This window comes from Gavialis gangeticus, unplaced genomic scaffold (assembly GCF_001723915.1).
Source record: "Gavialis gangeticus isolate Ggan-Ray unplaced genomic scaffold, GavGan_comp1, whole genome shotgun sequence".
In the NCBI taxonomy this organism is placed as follows: domain Eukaryota; kingdom Metazoa; phylum Chordata; order Crocodylia; family Gavialidae; genus Gavialis; species Gavialis gangeticus.
Genome location: NW_017729003.1, coordinates 11,750,138 through 11,772,815, shown reverse-complemented (window position 1 = coordinate 11,772,815; position 22,678 = coordinate 11,750,138). Strand labels below are relative to the sequence as shown.

Below are 22,678 nucleotides of genomic sequence, written 5' to 3'. Positions count from 1 at the left end.
GAAGGGAAGAAATATCATCCTATTTTGTATAAGCAGAATGGAAACAGAGGGTCCAGAGGAGGGCCACTCACATGATCAGGGGACAGCAGGGCAGGCCCCATGAGGAGAGGCTACGGGACTTGAACCTGTTCAGCCTCCAAAAGAGGAAGGCTGAGGGGGGGGATTTAGTGGCCTGTTACAAACTAGTCAGGGGGATCAGCAGGCATTGGGGGAGTCCCTGTTCCCCCGAGCACTGCCAGGAGTGACCAGGAATAGCAGTCACAAGCTGGCAGAGGGTAAATTTAGGCTAGATATCAGGAGGCGCTATTTCACGGTTAGGGCAGCTAGGATCTGGAACCAGCTTTCAAGAGAAGTGGTGCTGGCTCCTACCTTGGGGGTCTTTAAGACAAGGCTTGATAATCACCTTGCTGGGGTCGTTTGACCCCAGTACCCTTTCCTGCCCATGGCAGGGGGTCCAACTTGATGATCTGCTCAGGTCCCTTCTGACCCTACTAACTATGAAACTATGACCGTAGGTGAGATGAGATAAGATTTTATAAATCTGATTGGGGGAAAACAGATTGCTTAATAAATTAAGCCAAGGATTAAATGAACGATTTCAAAATGGCTGAGGATACCACAGGCTTTTATAATCTGTCTTCAACAAGAAAACACAGTAAAACAATTGGGCAGTTTTCAACAAATAGGTAAATGAATAGTTGGAAAATACAAACGTATATGAATCAGGTGGTCCATAGATATCACTGATATGTGATTTTAAAAATTTGTGGAAATCTTGAGAAATACTGATTGGAGAAAAGACAATGTACTGATGATCATCTGAGAAGCAAGAAGAGTGAGCCTGACAGCTACTCTGCTTATAGTAGAGTACTGGTAAGGAAAAAAAAAGAGGGACCCCCACCCCCCTCATCAAAGCCTAGCAGGGTCATGAACAATGAACACAATTCATATATTTTAAGGACAGAAGTAAGAGTGGTAACAGAAGCTCTGGAATCACACCCTGTAATTTCTGCATCCAACCCATGCCTTCTGTAATGAGTAGCTTTTTAATATATATATTCCATCTTTCAATCATGACTTCAGGTGATAATGACTCCATCGTACTGGTGGTTTTAGAAAGAACAGATTTAACATGAGGAACCTGATTGGTTTTCTGCTTCCGGACAATTACAAAATCAGTGACAGAAATGGTATAGAACCTCAAGTGAATCATCTGATTAAAATCTAACTAGTGGTCCCAGCTAATCAATAGCCAATACCAGATTTTCAGAGGAAGAGGCAAGAAACCCTGTAATGGATAATTACAGAATATTACAACCCTAAGGTAAGTTTTCCCTTAATCCAGGCTGCTAGTGGTTGACATATGCTCTGATGCATGAGAGAGTTTATATCCCCTCATACCCATTTTAAATCCTATCTGTGAATGTTCTCATTATCCATTAAACATCTAATCCTTTTGTGAATCTGACTAAGCTCTTGGCCTTTATGATACGTTGTAGGAATGAGTCCTACAGGTTGATTATGCATTGTACAAGAAAAGTATTTCCTTTTGCAGTTTGAAATATGCTGCCTTTCAATTTCATTAAATGTCCTCTCGTTGTTGTATAATGAGAAGCACATGATCTACCTACTCTGTGCCATTTATTTTGTACTCTCTACCCTCTGATTCATCTTCTCTCTGAATAAAACAGCCCCAAACTTTTCAATCTTTTCTCAAATGGAAATCTTTGTCTGCCCCTAATCACTTTCATTGCCAATTTCTGCTTTATCTTTTTGAGAGAGGGTTAATAAAAGTGGTCCAGGTAAGGACATATTATTGGTTTATACAAGGACAATATAAAAGTCTCAGTATTATTTTCTGTCCTATTCCCCATGTGGACTTTTTGCATTTTTGGTTGCCAAGAAACACTGAACACAGCTTTTTATCAAGCTGTCTGCCCTGACCTCACGTCTTCTCTCCCTGTATGACTCCAGTTAATTTAGAGCTCTGAAACAGGCCTGAGTAATTGTGGGTAGCTTTTGATGAGCATCACCTTATTTTAGACACCACTGACTTTCATCAGCCATTGTGATGCCCATTCACCTAGCTTTGTTAGCTTCTTCGAAAGTTTTTCAGGGTTTTCCCTAGACCAGGGGTGGCCAACCCGTAGCACATGTGATGCATGTGGGTGTTCAGTAAAGGGAGCAGAGCACTCTGTGGAACAGAGTGGGGACAGGATGCTGCTGAAAGAGGAGGTATCACTGCTAAGAGCCACTATTCCCTGGCCCTGCAGCCACCACCAAATTCAGGGCTTTGAATTGTTTTCTGCCATGTAAAACTGAAGCAGTTGCAGGGCCAGGAAAGGGTTAACTTGGCATCTGATGCCATCTCTTGCAGTAGCACCCTGCCTCTCTACTCTGCTCCATGAAGCCAATGACATCAGATGGAAATTGCATCCCAGTTTCCCTTACATGCCTCTGAAAATTTTGCCCAAAAGTCTTCTGAATGTATTTGACCAGAACTGTTCCCAGTGCTTTCTCCATTGTTAACTTTTGCCGCGTTAACAATTGAGCATGTAGTCCAACTCTCATTTTTCTTCCTCTTAGCTACATTCTGATCTGCACTACAGTATTTTATTTCTTTCACTCCACAACTGCTTAGTTTCTTAACAGCTTCTTGTGAGTTACTTTATGAAAGTCCAATTTTATCCACTGTTTTGTTGACATTGGTACCTTGGAGAGGAATAATTTTCATCTACAACAGCTATGCTAGTTTGATTTCTCCTGCAAAGGTACTGACCATAATTATATTGTGGTTACTGCTATTAACTGACTCAATTAGAATAGGCTTGTTTGTTGCATAGGACTAAGCTGAGAATGTCTCTGTTGTGTGTGGTTTAGAACTACCTGTTCCAAGAAGCAATTGTTTTTGACTTGCTGATGAATTGCTTTTTGGTGGGGTACAGCAAGGGGATTTGATAGGTCCACCCTTATTTAATATCTTCATCAATGATCTTGAAGGAGCAACAATTCTATTAAAATTCACGGAGGATGGAAAATTGAGCAGGGCTGTAAATAGCAGCAAAGACAAAGAAATCATAGAAAATGACCTAGTAAGATTGGAAACATGGGCAGGAAATGATAAAAATGAATTGGAAAAATACCAGCTAATACACCTGCGGAAAAATAATCTCAAACATAGATGTACGATGGAAGGAAGAAAAATTAGGAAGAAGTAAATATTGAAAGGGACTTTCAGATGATAGCGGAGTGCAAATTAGCTGTTAGCTAGAAAGAAGATATGGCAGCACAAAAGATCAATGCAATTTTGGGTGGAGTATACAGACATCATGTTATACAGAATGGAGGTCACAGTCCTTTAGTCTTTGGTTCTTACATGAATATTCCCTCCAACAACACATTCAATCATGTACAGTCCTATCTCAGGATATACTAGATATAGTCAAGAGCAACAAAAATGATCAGTGGTTTGGAGACATTTATTTTGAGGAAGATTAAACAAAAGTGACATGCATATAGCTTGAATAAGCAAGGATTAACAAAGTGAAACTTTATCAATCTCCAAGCAGTTGGATGGGAGAGACAGCCAAGAAGAACAGATGCTTAATTTGATACAAAAGGAAAGTAAAAAATAATAGGAATCATAGAATCATAGAAGTAGGGTCAGAAAGGACCTCGTAGATCTTCAAGTCCGACCCCCTGCCTGGGCGGGAGAAAAGACTGGACTCAAATGAGTCCAGCCAGGTAGGCATCAAGCCTCTTCTTAAAGATCCCCGGGGTAGGAGCCAGCACCACTTCCCTAGGAGGTTGGTTCCAGCTCCTAGCCGTCCTAACTGTGAAGTAGTTCTTGCGGATGTCTAATCTAAATCTACTCTCTAATAATGTGTCCATTGTTCCTTGTCATGCCAGGGGGCGCTAGGGGAAACAGTGTCTCCCCTAAACTCTTCTGGTCCCCCCTAGTGAGTTTATAGACAGTCACCAGGTCCCCCCTCAGCCTTCTCTTGTGAAGGCTGAACAGGTTTAGGTCCCGCAGTCTTTCAATGTAGGGTCTGCCCTGTAGTCCCCGGATCATACGGGTGGTCCTCCTCTGGACCCTTTCAATGTTGTCCACATCCCTCCTGAAATGGGGCGCACAGAACTGGAATCAAGGGAGGGCTAGATGGAACAGCTATGAGTACAAAACAGGGACAACTATGTTGGCCAAGAGATGAGTTAGACAACTGTGCAGGTCAACTCCATTTCTTGATTGGATGATACAGTGAGCTGCATTGTGACCAGATATGCATTGTTAGGTTGCTACTACTTGATGGTGTGCCGTGACATAAGGATGCAGCATTAACACTGACACAGGGGCCCAAAGATGGAAAAGTGACATCACAACACAGCATCACAATAACTCAATTTGATGACTTTGTTCTAAAGAACACTACTGCCTTGACCACCTGCTCCCAGACTTACTTTCTCTGTGCCAGTCCAGCCCATGCTTTTCAGCAGACGAAAGGGCAATCTGTACAGATAAGGCCTCCCTCCAGGCAGCCAACAAAACACAAACTAGTAAATAGTCAGAACAATCATAGTCTCTCTCCAGGACAATTGCATCCTGAGTTATTAGAGCCTATATTGGCATCACTAAGGGCTCAGTTCATTTGCCACCTCACTACTAATTACTACAGATGCAAGCTAGCATAAAAGCTTTTAACTGCTTCTCGTGCTTTGAGTCTTATACCTTGTTCATTTCTTATGAGGTAATAGGTCCTCTCCTGAATTTCAGAAATATGCAACTGTAATGGCCCAGGAAAAGGTTTCCAGAGGCCTCTGGTAGATGTTACACTTAAGATGTGATTAATCAATTAATCGCTTCTTAAATAGTGGCCTAGCGACTTGGTCAGGCAACTAATGGTGCAATCAAATGGGAAATAAGCCACTATTTTTTCCCACAAAATATATGTTATAATTTTGAAGCAGCTTTCCATTGCTCTTTAATTGAATGTGTGAAAGGGTCCCCAGCACGCAGCCTGAGCTGCATAGCAGGGCTGTGGTACAGGCCCAGGACTGGAACCTGCAAACAGCTGACTGTTGGTGTCACCTTTGGCACTGTGCTCAAATCTCCAACTGGCCCTCAACTGATTGTCCAGCCCAGCCCCAGGACCACAGTGGTTCACCAGGCACCTAGCTTTCTATTTACTGGTGCAGGGGGATCTCAGGCTACCCCTGCACTGGGAAGTAGTAATGGCATGATTGGGATCTGATCCTGTATCTTAAAATCATGTGTCATGCCAGGCATCTGACATAAGAGGAGGTGCGACTGTTGGGATCAGAGAACAAACATCATCATGCCATTAAGTGAATGCGCTCCAGGCACCTAAGACACTTGAAGGGGAACCATCCTGTGAGATCACCACTGAAAGTGATATCTAGAAGTGTATCATTATTCCTCCATTGCAATCATGCCTAAAAAATGTGTTTTAAATGCCACTGTGCTACAGACAGCACAGCCTTTATAAAGACAGAAAGAAATGAAGAGAGGGGAAGGAAAAAGGTAACTGGGCCAGAATGGGTGTGCAGTGGTTTCTCACCAGTGACCTCATCCAGGCTCTCCTTTGTGATATGGTCATTCTGGTTGACCCACTCGCCATTGCACTTGAAATAGATTTGGGTGGCAGGGTTGGCTCTACAGATAAGCTCCACAGGCTTGTTCTTGACAATGTACGCATCCTGTGGCTCCAGCAGGAAGTGGGGGAGGGTCTCTGCAGGGGCTGATGGGAAAGAATCTGGAAGCACATCGCCATACTCAATTCCTGCAAAGAAAGTGAGAGAAGAGGGAAAAGAGTTACTCCACTTAGTGTGCTCTGAAAATACCTCTGCAAGCTGCATAGCACAAGTCAAAACCATTTAGCTCTTTGTTTAACACATCACTGCCAACTCCTCTACTAGTGTTACTTTCACTTCACATAGTTTGAAAAACCTTCTTAAAAGCCTGAAAATAATTACTTTCTTCTTGATTTAATCCTTCCCCTGTTTATCGCTCAAATATCCCAGGCATAGAGGGCAGAATGGCTGCCTTCACCTTCCTTCTTTCTCAGATGCCTTCACCAGCGATGGAAGGAGCAGAAAAATGACTGGTTTATCTGTTGCTAAGGAGCCTACAGGGAGAGCTCTTTTCATAACTTTCAGTGTGCCACATTCAAATGGTGGAAATATAACTGAACAGAGCCAGCCCAGGACCCTTAAGACATTGCAGAAAGACCCATTTTGGTACCTCACTCCTGGACTGTTCAGGACAGAGGGCCCTACAGGTCAGGCTTTAGAGGATGTCACTACAGTGACATGGTCTGACTGATACAGGGTATTCATAGACTCAGGAGGAGCTGCATATGTTGTACCTTATCCAGTGAGGGAAGACTATTACAGGAGAAAGGGCACTATCCCTTGGCTGTGACAGGGACGGGGTAGTGGGAGGGTTCTCAAAGAAGAAAAGCAAATACTTAGAAACACATGAGGACCATTTTTGTTAGGTTATAATAGTTGTAAAGGCACTTATGACCAACAACACTCTACCACTCTGTCATAACTGGGACCACGGTGGTTCCTGTGAGCTATTGCACCTATGGTTCCATCATGTCTCTGCTTATGTCCAGTCATTCTGCTTATGAAATAGAAAAGTGTTTATACTGGTACTGGACCCCTTGTACTCCACAGGTATGACAGTTCTATGGGTCTTGCCAGGTGAAGGTACTTGCTGCAGTACAAACAGCTATAGAAAATATGATGCACCCAGGACTTGTGGCAGGAACTTCATGTCAGAGCTACCACGCCATTTCCACAAATAGTAATGTGAATACAATGTCAAGACGTGCAAGGCACCTGAGGCTGCACTGAAGGGACATACTTGAGAGACAGATCTAGAAATCATGGAAGAGGATGATAGGGATTTAAAAATACTGCACGCTACACCTAAAAGCTGAAATGAGTAGGAGGCTGCTTGTCTCATCTTCTACCCGGACTTCTCCTCCATGTCAGCTCTTTATAGGTTTTCTTCTCTGAGAGTGAAAGCAGAGAGTTGGCACTGCTCCAGAGCCTCTGATACCACAGGCTAAAGGAATGCATCAGTATGATCCAAACAAAACGCCAGCAGGGCTCGCATTGGGAAAGCTGACCACGACCGCGACATAAATCACATAGATTTCTCTTTAGTTTTTAGACAGAGCTGGTTTTTGGATTCCACTGGTCCCAGTGCCAGCCAACTCTCCCACAGTTTTTGCAAACAGGCACATTTCTCTATGCTTTTGATTTGATTCTCTCTCTCAAAAGAGCATACCCTCCACACAATGTTCACACTAGCACACAAATGAAGAAAAGAGGTTTTGGAACAGCTATAAACATAATCTAAAGAACTAATTTCTTATTTTTTCTACAGCCAACACTGTTGAACTGATAATAGATTTGACCTCAATAAATTTTGGATATTCATGATCTCTTGGTAACATCAGCATGACTGCTTCTATTCCAGCCATGCCATTTTGTTTAGAAAACAGGCATACAAAGACAAACAGATCCTAGAACACTTGACGAAAGGACTACACTTGAGCTGAGCCTTCAATAGGCTGAGAAGCAATTAGTCTCGTCTCTTATATTAGTGTGCCTTGTCTCTTGTATTAGTGTGCCTTGTATTCGTGTGTTAGTGTATATGTGTCTTGTCTCTTCTATTAGTCTTGTCTCTAGAGACCAGAAGTCAGATGTGCAGGTTCGATCACAACTTTAAGCAGTATGCAAAGTTTAATAGTATTGATCTTAGTGGATACCTACACGTAGATGTAATCTGAAAACTGCAGCACTCAGGTCTCAGATGCAGAAGCCAGGTTGCACGATGGAAGTGTGTGGCTCTAACCACTGCTGTCACTCCAGAACTTTCCTGGACCCAACACTTACATTAATTGAATCATGAGCCTCATCTGTTCAAAGATCATGAGTCAGGTTCTCAAAATTATCATGATTATTTATGAAAACAAAACTGGGGTTTCTTCTACTTAGCTTTTTAAATCCTAGGCCTTCAACTAACATTGGGCCACAATGTTACACAACTAACAGTGGGCCACATTTTTAGGCTTTTCTTTGTACATGAAGGCCATGTGCTAATTTACTTAAACTGCAAGTCTTGTCTTTGGGCACTGGTGTGTTAAGGACAGTATTTAATATCACCAGGCTGGTGAAAACATCACTAGATCTGTCCACAGTGAAGCAAATCCCCTCCTTCCTCACCTCTGGTAGAAAGCAAGGGTAATAAAAAAGGGGTATCCCAGAGCACTGAAAACTATATGGGAAATAACAAGGAAACAAGAGATGAAGTGGTCCAAGAAAGCCCGATGACCAAGCTGCCTCCCAAGCAAACATAAACGAGTGAAAAAACATGCGAGGTCAATCATTTAAAATCCATTTAGGAAAATTGACTTTCCATTTCCATTTAACACAGCACTAAGGGACAGCAGTAGGACATTTGTCATAATCCATTAACTGCTCTTTTGGAAACAATGAATTAAACTTCAGGCTAATTTCTCTCTCTCTCTCCCTGACTCTTCTCCTCTCTGCTACTGCTGCTGGCCATTTCCTCCCTGATTTCATTTGCAGGTCTGTAATTTTCTCAGCACCCTACCAATTGCACTGGGACATGGGGTAATTAGGGCATACAATGCCCTCCTGGTGTGTAGTTGCAATCTGCTGCTCAGCTCAAGTGCCAGGCTGCTGGCTGGTGCCTCAAACCATCACAGTGGAAGGAGAGACGGAACAAGCTGGTGCGGGGAAGAGAAGGAGGATACTTTTTTATGAAGATCAAAACATGTGGCTAAAATTTAAAGTTCTCCAGAACTGCAGGATTTCATAAATACATGTCCTGTCTCCTAAGTCCTACCAGTTAAGAAAGCACCAGTGTGAGGACAGAGGACCATATATTCTGGCAGCTTTATATCTTGTCTCATAAATACAGGTATTAGTAGCAAGTGCATCAAGGTCCCCAAGAGAATAGCCAGCCCTGAGAGACTAGGGACAGAAATTACACAAACTGGTATATGTGATCAGAAACCAGTTCAAATCTGTAACACAACAGGAGTTCAGTGCATATAAACCGTTTTCAAAATGGCTGAAACCGATTTAAGATAAACCTGAATGGCTGTAGTATCAGATGTAACTGACTTAGATTAAATTGGTTTATTGAACTTCTGTCCCAGATCCCCTCCAGATTCAAGTTAGCTCAGTCCCCCTGCATCCCAGGATGCTTTGCACCTCCCTTACAAACTCTCCCTTGAAGGGTAGGCAGGCTACCCTTGGCCCAAGCTATCTGCTCTAGCACCCCCCCAGCTTCTGGCCTGAGCCACTGCAGGCATGTGGCTGCATTTCCCGAATCAAAAGTGCACGTCTATTCACTTACTTATCAGATCAATCTATGCAATTCAGACTAACCTGCAAAAATTGAATCAATTCAGCCTCAGGCTTTTCAACTGTTTGCACTTAGACAGAGAGACAGAAGCAAGGGGCTCCCTCATAAGTTAAAGGGATCAGGAGCAAGGGGATTTGGGCAATGTATCAGCACTCAGGGAAACATGCCTGAGAGAAGAATCAGGGTCAGCTGCAGGAATGTAATCAAAACTACTGACCACATTAATACCATATGTGACGCTATTAATGTAATGCATGATTTAACCACTGCAGCATGATATTGCAGACCACGGTCCTTTGCTAAGAGCTCCAAACCCTTGATGACTTACAACTGCCAGGCACAACAAAGTTTCAGCTGAACAGTGGGGCACAGAAACAACTAATAAGCACCACAAACATGGTTTCTGCCCTGCATGGTGTTAAGAACAACTAGTACAGGGGGATGGAGAAGAGCCACATGGAAGACTCTTTCCTACTGCATCAGTCAGACAACTGCTAACTCACACCACTGCAGGGCAGCCAGGCTGTGATACTGAGCCAGTCTTGTTTCAGCAGGAGGAACATTGCCTCTCTGCTCAAAAGTCAAACACCACTTGTAGTAGCGATACAGTTCTTTGAGGTCTTGCATCTAAGCACTGGCCATCCTCTGCTTGTTTAAGCCAGAAACAATAAGCAGGATGAAACATGCAAACATAAGCACAAATGTACTGGCAAAGCACTGAAGGGGCTTTTATGACCAAGCCGGTAGTGAGTTGAAGTGAGGCTCTCCTGGCCCTATGCATGCAGCCATTATCTCAAGTTCTTTTTCCTCCTCATAATTCTGAAACAGCAGTTCAATGGCTGCCTTAGTATTACTTTTTACCTTATACTGAGTCCTGTTTCACACACGCTGAGACCCTGAAACACAGAGGATCTCACCTTTTTTAAGCTGCTGCTTGATACCGTGTTCAGCAAGTAACTTAGAGTAGTAATACAAGCCCTCTGATGCCACCATCCTAGATATTTTTGGCAAACAGGACTGACTGAGTAGAGCTGAGTGGGTAACAAATACAGCCAATGAAGCTAACTTAGCATTAGTGGTTAAGCCTTTCCTTTAAAGAAAAATCATTCCTCTAGCATTTTTCATACTGCAACCTCAAACTTCCTAATGCAGCCTTTGCACCTCTGCAGTGCTACTATTCTGCTTTTCCCTTTATAGAGGCAGGCAAAATGTCACGTGGCACATCAGTTGGCCAGTGTCGCAATGCAAATAGCTCATTGATAGGGGGAAGAATAGAAACCAGGTCTCCAGGCTTTTCTAGTAACTTTACTATTCCAGAAATCGTGAATCGATGTACTGGCTGTTCACTCACATAGGCATAAGCAGAAGTCCTAATAAAGGAAAGGATCACAGGTGAAATGAATATAGTGTCCTCAATCAAGTCTTTACTGATATCTCAAAGTAGTGTAAGTTTTGGCACAGTTCATCCTCACTAGTAGGCACAGCCCATGAGAAACCTTGGACTGGACTAAGGGGTATATCTCAAGTTAGGAATGAGGTGCACTGATAGTGCGGACTGGACACTGGAACAGCTAGTAGCAGGTAATTTGGACTGAAGTTCAGAGGTGAGGTCCATTGTGACAGCTTTGTAAGTGAAGCCCGCACAGCACCCAACTGGCTCTACAGATGGCACTTCCTGTTCCTGAGACCCAGTATCCACCTAGCATAAAAATCAGCCCCTCCACCCCACCTTCCCACCACAGGGGCTCATAGCCTAGATCAGTAACATGCTCCACCTCCCTTCCATGCTGCAAAAACACAGATACACACATAAATATTGATTGGTGCGTGCTCTGCTTCTCTTTCGTCTGCCTGTGGAAAGGGCTGTTTATGTTCTTTGCCTGAGCTGCAGGCTGTTTTTATGACTTTGTTTTACAACTATAATGCCAGGATCATTTATAAAGCAGGTTTGTATATAAAGAATGTAAACATTTGAAATCCATTAGTCTCTTGAAGTGCGTCTGGCAGAGTTCCCCCCCCCACTCACTTCCCTCCCCTGCCCCTGGTAATCTCCAGTCCTCTCCCAGGCATGGCTGAGGGGAATTTCAGAAGATTACAAGTACTTAAAGATATATTATCCCTGGCCAGAGTTGTAATGCAGGCCTGAAGCTACCGATTAAGTTTCTCGCTGCAGTGTATGTGCCAGTTGTTTTTTTAATTTTATTTTTTAAAGTAAGATTTAAAACCCCAGGTCAGGGGCGAACAGCACAGCAGTTTAGAAATTGCACATGCACAAACCTCTGCTGAGGAGGGCACTTGCAGAAAGACAGGGACAGTTGTCTCCTAGTTTACAAGGTTCTTTCATCATCAGCTTACACATAAGACCAACTCCTACCTAAAATTCATGGAAGGGTCCCAATTTATATGAATCTGCCCCAGGACCCACAAATCCAGCTCACACAGCAAACGGGGAGGTGAATAAACACACTATCAAAAGTCACCACTCAAAGAGCTTTCATCTTTGGGCTGTGATGTTGCATCATGACAGGATCATGCTGCATCACAACATCATACGCTAAAGCAACATCCCAAACACAAATGTTTCCATACCCTTATGCAGCACTGCTCTGTGCTTGCCTTTTCCTCATAATTTGAGCATAACATAGGCAGCAGGCCGACTTCTGTACAGAACACCTTGCAAATCATTCTGGCATGGGTGAGGGGGCCCATTGTTAACCAAATTGAAATCAAGACATTTCCCTTCCCCAGCAAATGCTTTGCTTCTTTGTTGACTATAATTGAAGATTTGGGTCATCGGAGAGGATTTTGGAGGAAAAAAAAATTACCGATGACTCATGGCAAACACAGATAAAAAAAAAAAAACCAACAGATTTGTGACTCATTCTTGATTATTTGTGGAAACGGTTTGTGCTACTTCTGTTGGAGATGTTTCTACTCTCTCTCTCTTCCCTGAAGCTCTGTAAGGGCCTAGAAGGGGAGCAAAGACAGCTCATCAGGCTCCTGCTTGGGGCTCAGTAGCAAAAACACTCCCCTAAGTTAGTACATCTAACTCCCATGTCTTCCTGTGACCAAACAGCAACCCTCACTACGGTACAGGAAGCACTTTCTTGCTCCTCATATATGAACCAGATTCATCTAGTGCCTGATATTCAAGTCCCATTTCACATCTAGGGGATAGGATCTGTAGGGCATGTCAGCACTGCTTTCTGCTGAACATGTTTTCACAGTACTGGAGTATAGGCAATATATTCCTAAAAAGAGCTCCACCTGGTTGCAGAATTCAGTTTTAGGGAGGTTTCTTGTCATAGCAGTCAAACTATATTAACTGGCAGACAAGGAAGGAAGCTGACTGAGAGATACAAAGGGGTCATGTAGTGAATTGGCACTTTAGTTGGGATTAGACCACAGAACCATCTCAATCCTTGTCTCTAATTCTAAATACTAGACCACACCATCCCCTTTCCATCTGCATGCACCAGTTCAGAACTATATTGCCAACGTGTTTGGCCATCCTTTGTTTTTCAAGGGGAAAGGGTGATTTTTTATTTTGATGATGATAGTGTATTTTACCTCAAGTCCCCCTGTTCCCTCCATACTCTGGTCTCACATAATGACCTTCTCCATGCACTGAGCTCCAAGGAGCAATCATGATTAAACAGCACGGAGGGAGGAGGAAACTGGCCCCGCCAGGCCAACAGCTAGCCAGGGCCAGCCCCTGCCACCTGCTGCTGCTGGGTTTAAGGGAAAGCAGCTAGTTTCCCCACAGCTTGTAGAAAGCTTGCACATGTCATTGACATGAAAGAGTAATAGAAGTCCATCCTCCCCACCACCCCTTACACTAGCTCCTACAGTCTTAAAATGTGTTAATTCCCTGACTTCCCCCACCACCCACTTCATTTTACAATATATTTGGTTCATTTTTCCCCTCCCAAAAATAATGCCAGGGTCATTTACAAAGCCAATTTGTATATATAAAGAATGTAAACAGTAGAATTCCATCAGTCTCTTAAAGTGCCTGCTGGGTCTGTCAAAACCTGCATAGTGATAACCCCAGCAGAACAAGCCTTCACCTGAGAGATCACCCAACTCTGAGGACCACCATTAACCTTAGCTAAGGTAGCCAAAGCCATGTGGCCTTGGCACAACTTCAGGGAGGTCAATCTCTGCTTACATTGAGATAGAACTGCAATGAAAAAAGAGCTTTTCTGTCTTCCTTTAAGAAAATGGAAGAGAAACAAAAAGCCATGAGACAAGATTGCAGGTGGGCACATACACATGCACACTTCCTTGCTTTCCATTTCAGCTGTTGCTCATAGACAAAAGTGAAGAGACTGAATACACAAAGTGGCAGCTGAAGCCAAGCTCCCTGGCCCCTGTAATGCACCTTTTATTTCTCTATTACTTAAAGTAGGTAGAGAAGGGGGCAGGAGAAAAAGGTAAAGAGAAGAAATAACTGCTAGCAATCTTTATTACGATCAAGCAGCAGAGTTCTTCAACCCCCAGCCAGCCTGCAGCTCCGGGAAGGGAAAGCATGTGCTGTTAACCTCCTCAGTCCTCCTTTCACTGCCATGAATCTAATAGGCTGTTGCAGCCTGGACACAGACAGGAGGCTTCCAGTTCTCTCACATTTCATTACAGAACCAAAAGATGTGAGACAAGATACAAGCCTCAGTGGATAACAGATTCGCTGAGGCTTGCTTTCCCATTATTGATGGCTGGGCTGTTCCCATGAATTGTATGACCACAGTTAAAATATGGCCATTTTTCACTCAGGATGGGGTGACTGTGGTTCTCAGATGTCCTTCTGGAGTTCTGACTGATCCTTTTGTTTCCCCCAACTTGAGCTCTTTCAGTGCCTCCCAGGTCGTGATCACCAAGGTGACCAAGGCACTGGCACTACCTGTGGTTTCTCCTGCTCTTTTCCTGTAGCACTGGAGCACTGTAGTCTTTGAGGGGTTTGGTCTTCTACACTAAGTGGCATAAAATGGGTATAGAGGTGTTGGGGGGTGTTTTTTTTGCCTTGTGGAGTGCTGGTAAGGAGGGAGGCTAGAGTAGATGTTCTTATAGACCCTTGTAGGTTTAATGTCTATGCCATGACTGCTTCTGGTGGTAAGGCTCTGGACTCAGTGACTCACAGGGTCCCTTTCAGTCTTATATTCTTGTGTAAACTCTTTCATTAGTTTTGCATTCGGTATCAAAGTGTGGGAACTCTCTGGGTACCACAAAACATGCGTCTGCTGTGGAACTTGGAGGGTACAGACAAGCAAACAAGTTACAGTGAGCTAATGTGGGGGAGAACCTTAATGAATGTAAGCTGCTCCGTAGTAAGTGTCTGTGTGTGCCTGCACCTACCCTGTGGCAAATGAAGGGTAAATGAAACAGAGCTAACATACTGCAGGGTAAGAGCAGGCAGACGCTCGTGGACAGTTGTGGCAAAGCAGCTGGCATGCAGAAAGTCTCTGCCTCCTAATTCACTGTAAATTGTCTGCCTGTTGAAACCCTGAATAAGCAAAGGCAGGAGGAAGAAGTCAAGCACAGGCCCCAGGCAGAGTCACATGGAGAACTAGGACTCAGAGCTGCCTCCTTCTCCCAGCTGTGCTTCATGCCTTGAATAACCTTTGAGGTTTTTATGCAAGGGCAGCACAGCCCAATGGGCAGAGGATACTTCCACTTCCTGTGGGTATTTCCCATGGGCTCTCCAAAAATCTGTTTGGGTTTTAGTGTCTTTTAGATTTCTGCTCAGTTTTGAATACAACTCAGGGATCAAACCTTTAAAACAGGAATATAAGAACGGGTATCATCCACCATTGGCTTGGCTGTGTAGGTTCCAGATCTCAGAATTCACAACAGTGGTGGTGATTGCTGGAAGACTTTGATTTAGACCAGGGGTGCTCAGGCCCACCCAGCACACCCCACCTTGGCCTGTGGGCCAGATCCAGCACCCATGTATTTTGGTCTGTGGGGCTCCCCACTGTTTGAAAATTTGGTGGTAGGGAAGCAATGCCACTGCCCCTGATATCAAATTTGTGGACCCATGGGCCCTGTGTGCTAGATTAGGTACACAGGGCAGTGTGAGGCCTGATCCCCATGTGTGGGGCCCAGCAGTGCCGGGTCTCAGCCCAGTCCCAGCATGTGGGAATAATTGGGGGCAGCACAGGCCCAATTTCAGTGCTCAGGTGGCAGGAGATAGAAGGGGGCAGTGCAGGGCCCCAGGTCCTGACCCTGGCACACAAAGGTGGGTGGGCCTGGCGCAGGGCATGAGCTGGCACATGGGGGCCCTAGAGCCAATTCTGGCATGTGGAGCCAATGTGTGTGTGTGGGGAGGGACAGCCATGGTCATGCAGAGCCCTATTCAGGCATGTAGGCTGGGCAGAGGTAGCGTAGGGCCCACTTCTAGCATGTGAAGCTTGATCTTGATCCAGGCCTGTGTACTGGCCCCATGCCACTAACCTGACCCACAGGACCAAAAGATTGAGCACCAAGAAGCAAGCACTCTGAGGACTGGGCTTAGAAATTCACCCTAACTAGAAGCAGAAAAAAAAAATCAGACTCTGGGTAACACTCACATCGTGATTGCCTTGCTGAATCCAAATCCCACAGTACTTTCTAGGCAAGAGCGTGGCTGAAGCAGAAAGCTTACCTCACAGCTTGCTGGAAGTTACTGTATCTGGTGCTCTTTACAACTTAGTGTAAATCAGAGCAGGTTCTCAAAAGGCTAAAGTGGTTCTAATCACATTCAACTTTAAGACAACCTTCCCATCCCAACTCCCCACTTGTGCCAAGCATCACTGTATAGCTGCTGTGGGTCTGGCCCAATAAGTTTAGATAAAACGAGAAGATACCCCTAGCTACAGAAAAGAGCTCAGATACAGGCAGAGAGCATTTCCTACACAGGTTATTGGTGTTTAAATGAGCTGAAGCCAGGGGGAGAATGGGAGCTTGGGATGACGGGAAGGAGAGCATTCTGCTGGGGGAAAAAAGGGAAGGGTACCATGCTGGGCACATTTATCATAAGCAATCAAAACAGCCTTTCATAACCCCTCCCAACACTTGATAATTCCAGCCAGGCCTGGCCACCCACTGCATGGGAAATCTCCTGCATTCTCTCTGCTCAGTGAACACACTCGGGGAGGAAAAAATCCATTTATTATAAGGGGAGAAAACGCATATGAACAAAACAACCCCTTTCCTTTTACATTAGCTTCATCATGAGTGAAAGAACTGAGAATCCCACTGCCTCTTAGTATAAAAAAGGAAAACTCTTAAGAGTGGGAACTTAAGAAAAAAGAAAAAAAATCAGCATCAAACAGAAGCTGAGTAGGGTGGAGAAAGCAAGGTGCTCACTATAGTAGTGCACTTTCTTCTTGCTACAGAACCAATCCCTCTGCGAAGAATTTTCTATAGAGATGGAAGTCATCATCCCACCAGCTTTTCAAGCCATGTCAATAAATAATAAGGAAGTGTTAGCCAGCTGATAAAAGGGCAGGGAGGAGGACAGCAGCAGCAAACTGCTTGAAAAGGGAACAAGATTCACTTACAGTTGCAGACACAACAGCTACAGATACCACAGATAGAGAAAGGGCACAAAGCTTTTTCCCTTCACTTCTGCCAATGCCCCTTCCAGTAGAAAAGACTTACAGGAGACTGGAGGGTAGAGAAGCTAGGACAAGAAGCCAAGGAATGGCAAGCTATGAATGGCAGTAGATGGTGAGTAGACTAAGAAAGACTCCACTTTGTGCTGAGCTAATAACATGCATTGGTCCTGCAAGAATTGGGTAGCGCATGGATAGTACCCTAGGCATATAGGCATATAACATGATACTCTGGAGCACCAAACGGGTGGCTGGCATCAAAGGGAAGTTTTTTTGCATTTCCTTGTAGTATGACCCTGACCAAGGCTTGGTTGGATGCTGGACAGCTGGGGTTTCAAGAAAAGCTGAGATGGAGAGTGGGGATGGGGAGAGAACCATTTCATTTGCTTGGAGGTAGCACAGGGGGCACTCCCTTAATCCTGAACAGTGGCTGGAAAGAAAGGCAGAAGACAAGGGTGATGGGTGCCTGATCCAGCCTCTCCCTCTCTCTGCTTGATTGGCACAATTCCTGATTCCTTCTTTTCCACCTCCATAGAGGAAATATCTGGTGTGAAGACAGGCTAACAGACCCCCCTGGTGTGAGTACACTAAAGTCAAAGGTGTTATATCAGGGCTGAATCTGGCACTCCCAGGTCCATGCATACGGGGCAATGAATTACAGAGCTGGACGATCCAGTATCTCTTGTATGCCTCCTACACCTGATAAGCTTCATGATCCTACTCAAAAACACAGTCTAAACACGGCTGTCTACCCTGGCAGAGGGAGACAAGGCAGAAGTGACAGCTTCTTTCGTAAAGAGCCCCTTGTGCACAGTCATTTCTCTGCAGGCATGTCAGGCAAACTGTGCTACCCTGCCTTGTTTAAAAAAAAAGATACAATGTTGGTTAAGGTTTAAGCCTCTCCCTAATGCAATCAGATTCATATTGCCCATGGCAGCCATGCGCTAACAACACTAGCAAAGCCCGATTAGAGGATCCAAGCACTGTGTGCTATTTCTGACACTGCTCTGACACCACTCAGTCTGGTCCAGCAATTCCAGTCTTCCAGCTCCTTGAAATTAGACTACCAGTCACAGACTACAAGATTCCAGCAAACCTACTTGTACCTTGTAGCGTCAGTGAAACCAAGCCATTAGAAGAGAGAGGATAAAATATTTAGGCTCGGTGCCTGCTCAGGGTGAATTGATTTTCCCCATAGAAACAAGTACCAGGACATTTTATGGTCTTGTCCACATCACTTCAAATCGGTTGAGGGATAGGATACAATATAGTTGTCCCACCATGATTAAAATACAGATAGGTTTTGCATTACAGATGAGAAGAAACTGTAGCCTAATAGCGTTCCTTAACCCTTCCAACCCCCTGTGATCATGGTAGGTCTCAAGTAAATGGTAGTTTTTACCATTTACTTGAGACCTAAACATTTACAGAAACAAGGGAGAGAAAGAACATTGGTAAACAAGATGGCCCAGGTTACTCATGTTGAAGAATACTGTTTTCTGAACCTAGGCATCTAGGATGCTAGTGTTCCAACTTGAAAACACTCCTCTCTCTCTCTCTCTCTGTTTTTCTCATGCTCCTCCCCCCCCCAAACTTTTTCCTTTTTAAATACTATTAGCTAGTGAAAAATTATTAAGAAACTGATTTACAGAGGGATTTTCAAATGCCTAAGTGATTCAGAAGCACAAGTATCTTCAATTTACAAAAGGAATTTTGCTCTCACGTCATTTGGATACTTTTGGAAATTCTATCTGAAACCAATGTCCATGTGTTAAAAAAGGCATGATTCACTCCTATATTCCCACTTCCCTACCGCAAAACACACATGTGTATGCAGGCTAGATTACACCCTCAGCTTCATTTTTGTTTGCCTCGCCCATTTGTGCTTGCAGGGGTGTAGCTAAGGACTATCCTAAAAAGCCCTTAGAATAAAGGAGTGCAAGACAATTATATATGGAAGACAGGTACACAGACAGACACACAGGTACAAGGATGAGAGATTCTTATACACATATATGCTGTGAATTTACAGTTCTGTTCAGACAAGCACCCTGAATCAACAAACTAATAATTATTTTTGAGGGCACTGCACTGACTGTAATCACTGTCTCTCCCACACACATTCACCAGGGTTCCAGCCTGATGTCTCAGGCTGAGATATTCAAAGGTTTCAATGAGAGGTGACTGTCTCATTCCCTTTATTCCTTTTGTAAAATTCTGGTCTTTAGAAACCACAGTACTCTACCTTATGCCATAGGCAGAAGAAGGTTGGGGCTTAGCCCCCCCAAATTAATTTCATGGTGGCTGCCAGTAGTAGCAGCATCACGGCACCGCTGTCCTGCAGCACCTGGCACCACTCAGCATGCAGTCAGGCCAACGCCCCACATGCACGCACCTCTGCACAGCTCCACTACTCCAGTGCCACTGCCATATCCCACTGTCGCAGCACTCTGCCCAGTGCCCCTGCTGTGTGCTCCTCCAGCCCTCCCCAAATAATATTTTCTCACACTGCCTATGTCCTTTGGTCTTCCACCTACATGGGCAATTATCCTATTCAAAAAAGGGGACACACCAGTATACAACCACAGAGGGTGCAAGCATAACTTACTGTTTAGTGCTTATTACACAGGTCTACTCCAAGTTTGATCTACAATTAATATAACTAGGGTACAATGCTCAGAAAAGAGCAGGCTCTTCAGGTCAGGGAGGGGCATCCCATCCTTTTAGGTCTGGAAGTCCCCAAGTCAATCCCCAGTGAGTTGTTTATGATAGTGGTCATCACTTTAAAGCAGCAGATGACCGGGTCTCTTGTTGGTACTTGCTGCTAGGATACAAGGGTAATGTGAAGTAGCTGCACTTGCAGTGTTTGGGGCTTTTGTCTTTTTAATGAGTCACAGTTCTATTACAGGCTTCTAAAAGAGCCTTCTGACCCTCCCCCCAAAGTAACTTTCTATCAGGGTGACATGCCAGTACTAGAGACTGATCCCTCCCTGTGGTCTTCTGCCCCTGTTCTCACCAGCTAGGCACTATCAAGCAGATGTGGTCCTGTGCCTCAGAGGGAGCTGCATTTGAGTCATTCTGCTTCATTCATGTTGCGCGACATTTGCCAAGAGCTTTAGGTTCTTTCTGGATGAAGAATTTTATAGAGACGTCAATCATTATAATAACCAAAAATGCTCTGATGTGTAGGGAAAAAGACACATTTTTGACAAATCCACTTAATGCTATAGAACCCAATTATTTTTTTCTGGGGAAGAAGTTTTGAAGGATGCGTTTGTCAAGCCACGTAGTATTCCCTAACATGACACTGACTTGCAGCAGTTACAAAACTGGGGCCAGTGACAAGAAAAAGCCCTCTCTTTCCTTGTTTGAATGAGGATTTCCTACTAAATCCATACTTCAATTGCAGCAAATCTTTTACCAGGAAAAATCAGTTTAAAGAATCAATCAAAAGGCTGAATTCAGCACTGCATCATACAAAAGATGGCTTCTTGTTTCTGCACTGATATAAGGCACTACTGTGTGTCAGGGTTAATAATCTGAGCTGGCAAGATAATAAAGTGTGAAACCAAGTCAAAGGGAAAATTTTCTCTCATCTTGTCCTCCTTCAGGACCAGGACAACGATCATTTCCATGATCAGGATTTAGCATACAGGATTTAACAGTGTCTGGCTCACGAGACAGCCTGCTACCGCACCATTATGAGCCAGTTTGCAAGAGTCATGAAACTAGATCCACCTGGTCTCCTTTCTCTGCATTTTAATACAGTGTAGTGATTTAACTACCCTCATTTTTTAGGATTATTTATTTTGTGAGGGGGAAATGGGGCTTTAAAAAAAAAAGGAAGAGAAACTAATTCTTCCCCTCCTTCCTGAAAGAGAGACAGAACACACACACAAACTATTGAGCCAAGACTAAGGACTACAAAGGTCCTCTGTCCTTGCAAAGTTTTGATTGTTTTGCCCTACACTGTGTTTGCACTTCACCAATACCAGCAGGTCAAGGCCTCTATCCCCCCTTGCCGGCTACCAGCCTATTCAGTTTAGGGGACAATCCCCACAGCAAGCGGCACTGAAAAAAAAAAAGTGTGTGTACCGGAGGGAGGGGGCGTGCGGGGGTCCTGCCTCAGGACTTCATTGTGGAAAAGGGAGGAGAAAGGCTAAAATTAAAGGAAAGAAAAGAGGGGGCAGGCAGGGAGTGAGGGAATAAAGGGCTTCAGTACGTGCCACATATCAATAGACACTGCTCAGTACTTTCTGCTACATTTGGCAATTTAGTGGCTCTTTCTAAGAGGCAACAAAAGACTGTCTGGCTTCTGTAAACAAAGTCCTTTTTGCCTCACTGACCTCGCTTTACAACTCTCAAGAGTGCTCGATTGGGTGAGGGACAGCAAAAATGAGCATGTAAGTCACAGACCCCACATCACCCTAGTGTCTGCCCCTGTACTCCTGCCCAAATATATAGGCAGCGTGACCACATCATGGTTCTATTCAGAGCCCCGCCATGTTTCTCCCAGAGCAGAAGGGAACGCCACCACAAGGCGGTAGTAGAATGGGCCTCTTTGCTCCAGCCACTGACTTGATACGGTATAAAGGGGACTGAGAAATGTGTTGCTGCACAGGTTTACCTTTCATGAAACTTCCTTATTTGGTTCTAATAAAAGTGAAAAACAGATGTTACAGATCCAGGCAAAGTGTTAACAAGCGACATGCAAACTCTTCTGCACTGCTCTTTCCACAAACTTCAATATTGACCTCAGGCAGCCACACCTCTTGCCAGCCATGGCCCTACACACAACTCTAATGACTCTCTATCCCAGGATAGACAATACATTGAAATATATGTTTTTTTACACTTATCTATAGTGAGAAGCAGTCATCCTGCCACCCCCAGTCTAAGTGGAAAATAGAGCAGTGGTAAATATCCACTGAGATATGCTTAATTTGGAGCACACACCCATATTCAGCCACTGTATTGTATTCACAAAGAAAATCCTATCTCTGCTGGCCAGGGGGACTTCCACTGTGCAATGTTTCTGGCTAACTGCTACTGCAAACAACATTATCTACTCAAAATGGTGCGGTGCCAGAAGATGGTCCCGGGGAAATGGGGCACAGCTATAGACTGAAGACCATATTCCCCCCACTCCTTCCTCCCCACCCCCCGCACATGCGGAAATGAAGTACAGCTCAAGGCAGCCCAAGGATGCCTTCATCTCCTCAGGTGGATGATGGATTATCAAAAGCAGTGATGGAAAATGACTATGGACGTGAACAGAGAATTGTAACAAGAGGGCTACAGAGTAAGATTAATTTGGAGGTGAGCAAAGATCTAAAAGTGCATGCGCACCAACCACCACTGAACTAACCCGTTTGATGTGGGTCCTGCCTGTACGAGATAATTATGCAATAGTTCTGACTGCAACCATTGGTCAGATGCTTTGAGGATAGGCGGCCTTACTGTGCCCACCCCTGAAACCTCAGAGCTGCACAACAATCACCAAGGCAAGGACCAAGACTTGTTCTGGCATGTGGCTACAACCTAATAAGTTTCCCATATAATGACCTGCCTCTATTCAATCACTTATGGCCAAGAGGTGAAAAAGTTCTTACCTCTTCATTTGTCCCCTTTGCCCATTGACCTTATTTGTATGGGT

The 22,678-nt window shown here is 44.3% G+C and overlaps 1 protein-coding gene across 1 annotated transcript in view; it reads right to left on the bottom strand.

Annotated features, from left to right (window-relative positions):
• Positions 1-22,678, bottom strand: part of UNC5B (unc-5 netrin receptor B) — a gene marked incomplete at its 5' end in the record, with an annotated part of 170,260 nt that overhangs the window by 39,330 nt on the left and 108,252 nt on the right. The window contains one exon of the mRNA XM_019507729.1: positions 5,577-5,798. Within this exon, the coding sequence (XP_019363274.1) occupies positions 5,577-5,798 (222 nt within the window). The remainder of the gene's footprint in view (positions 1-5,576; positions 5,799-22,678) is intronic.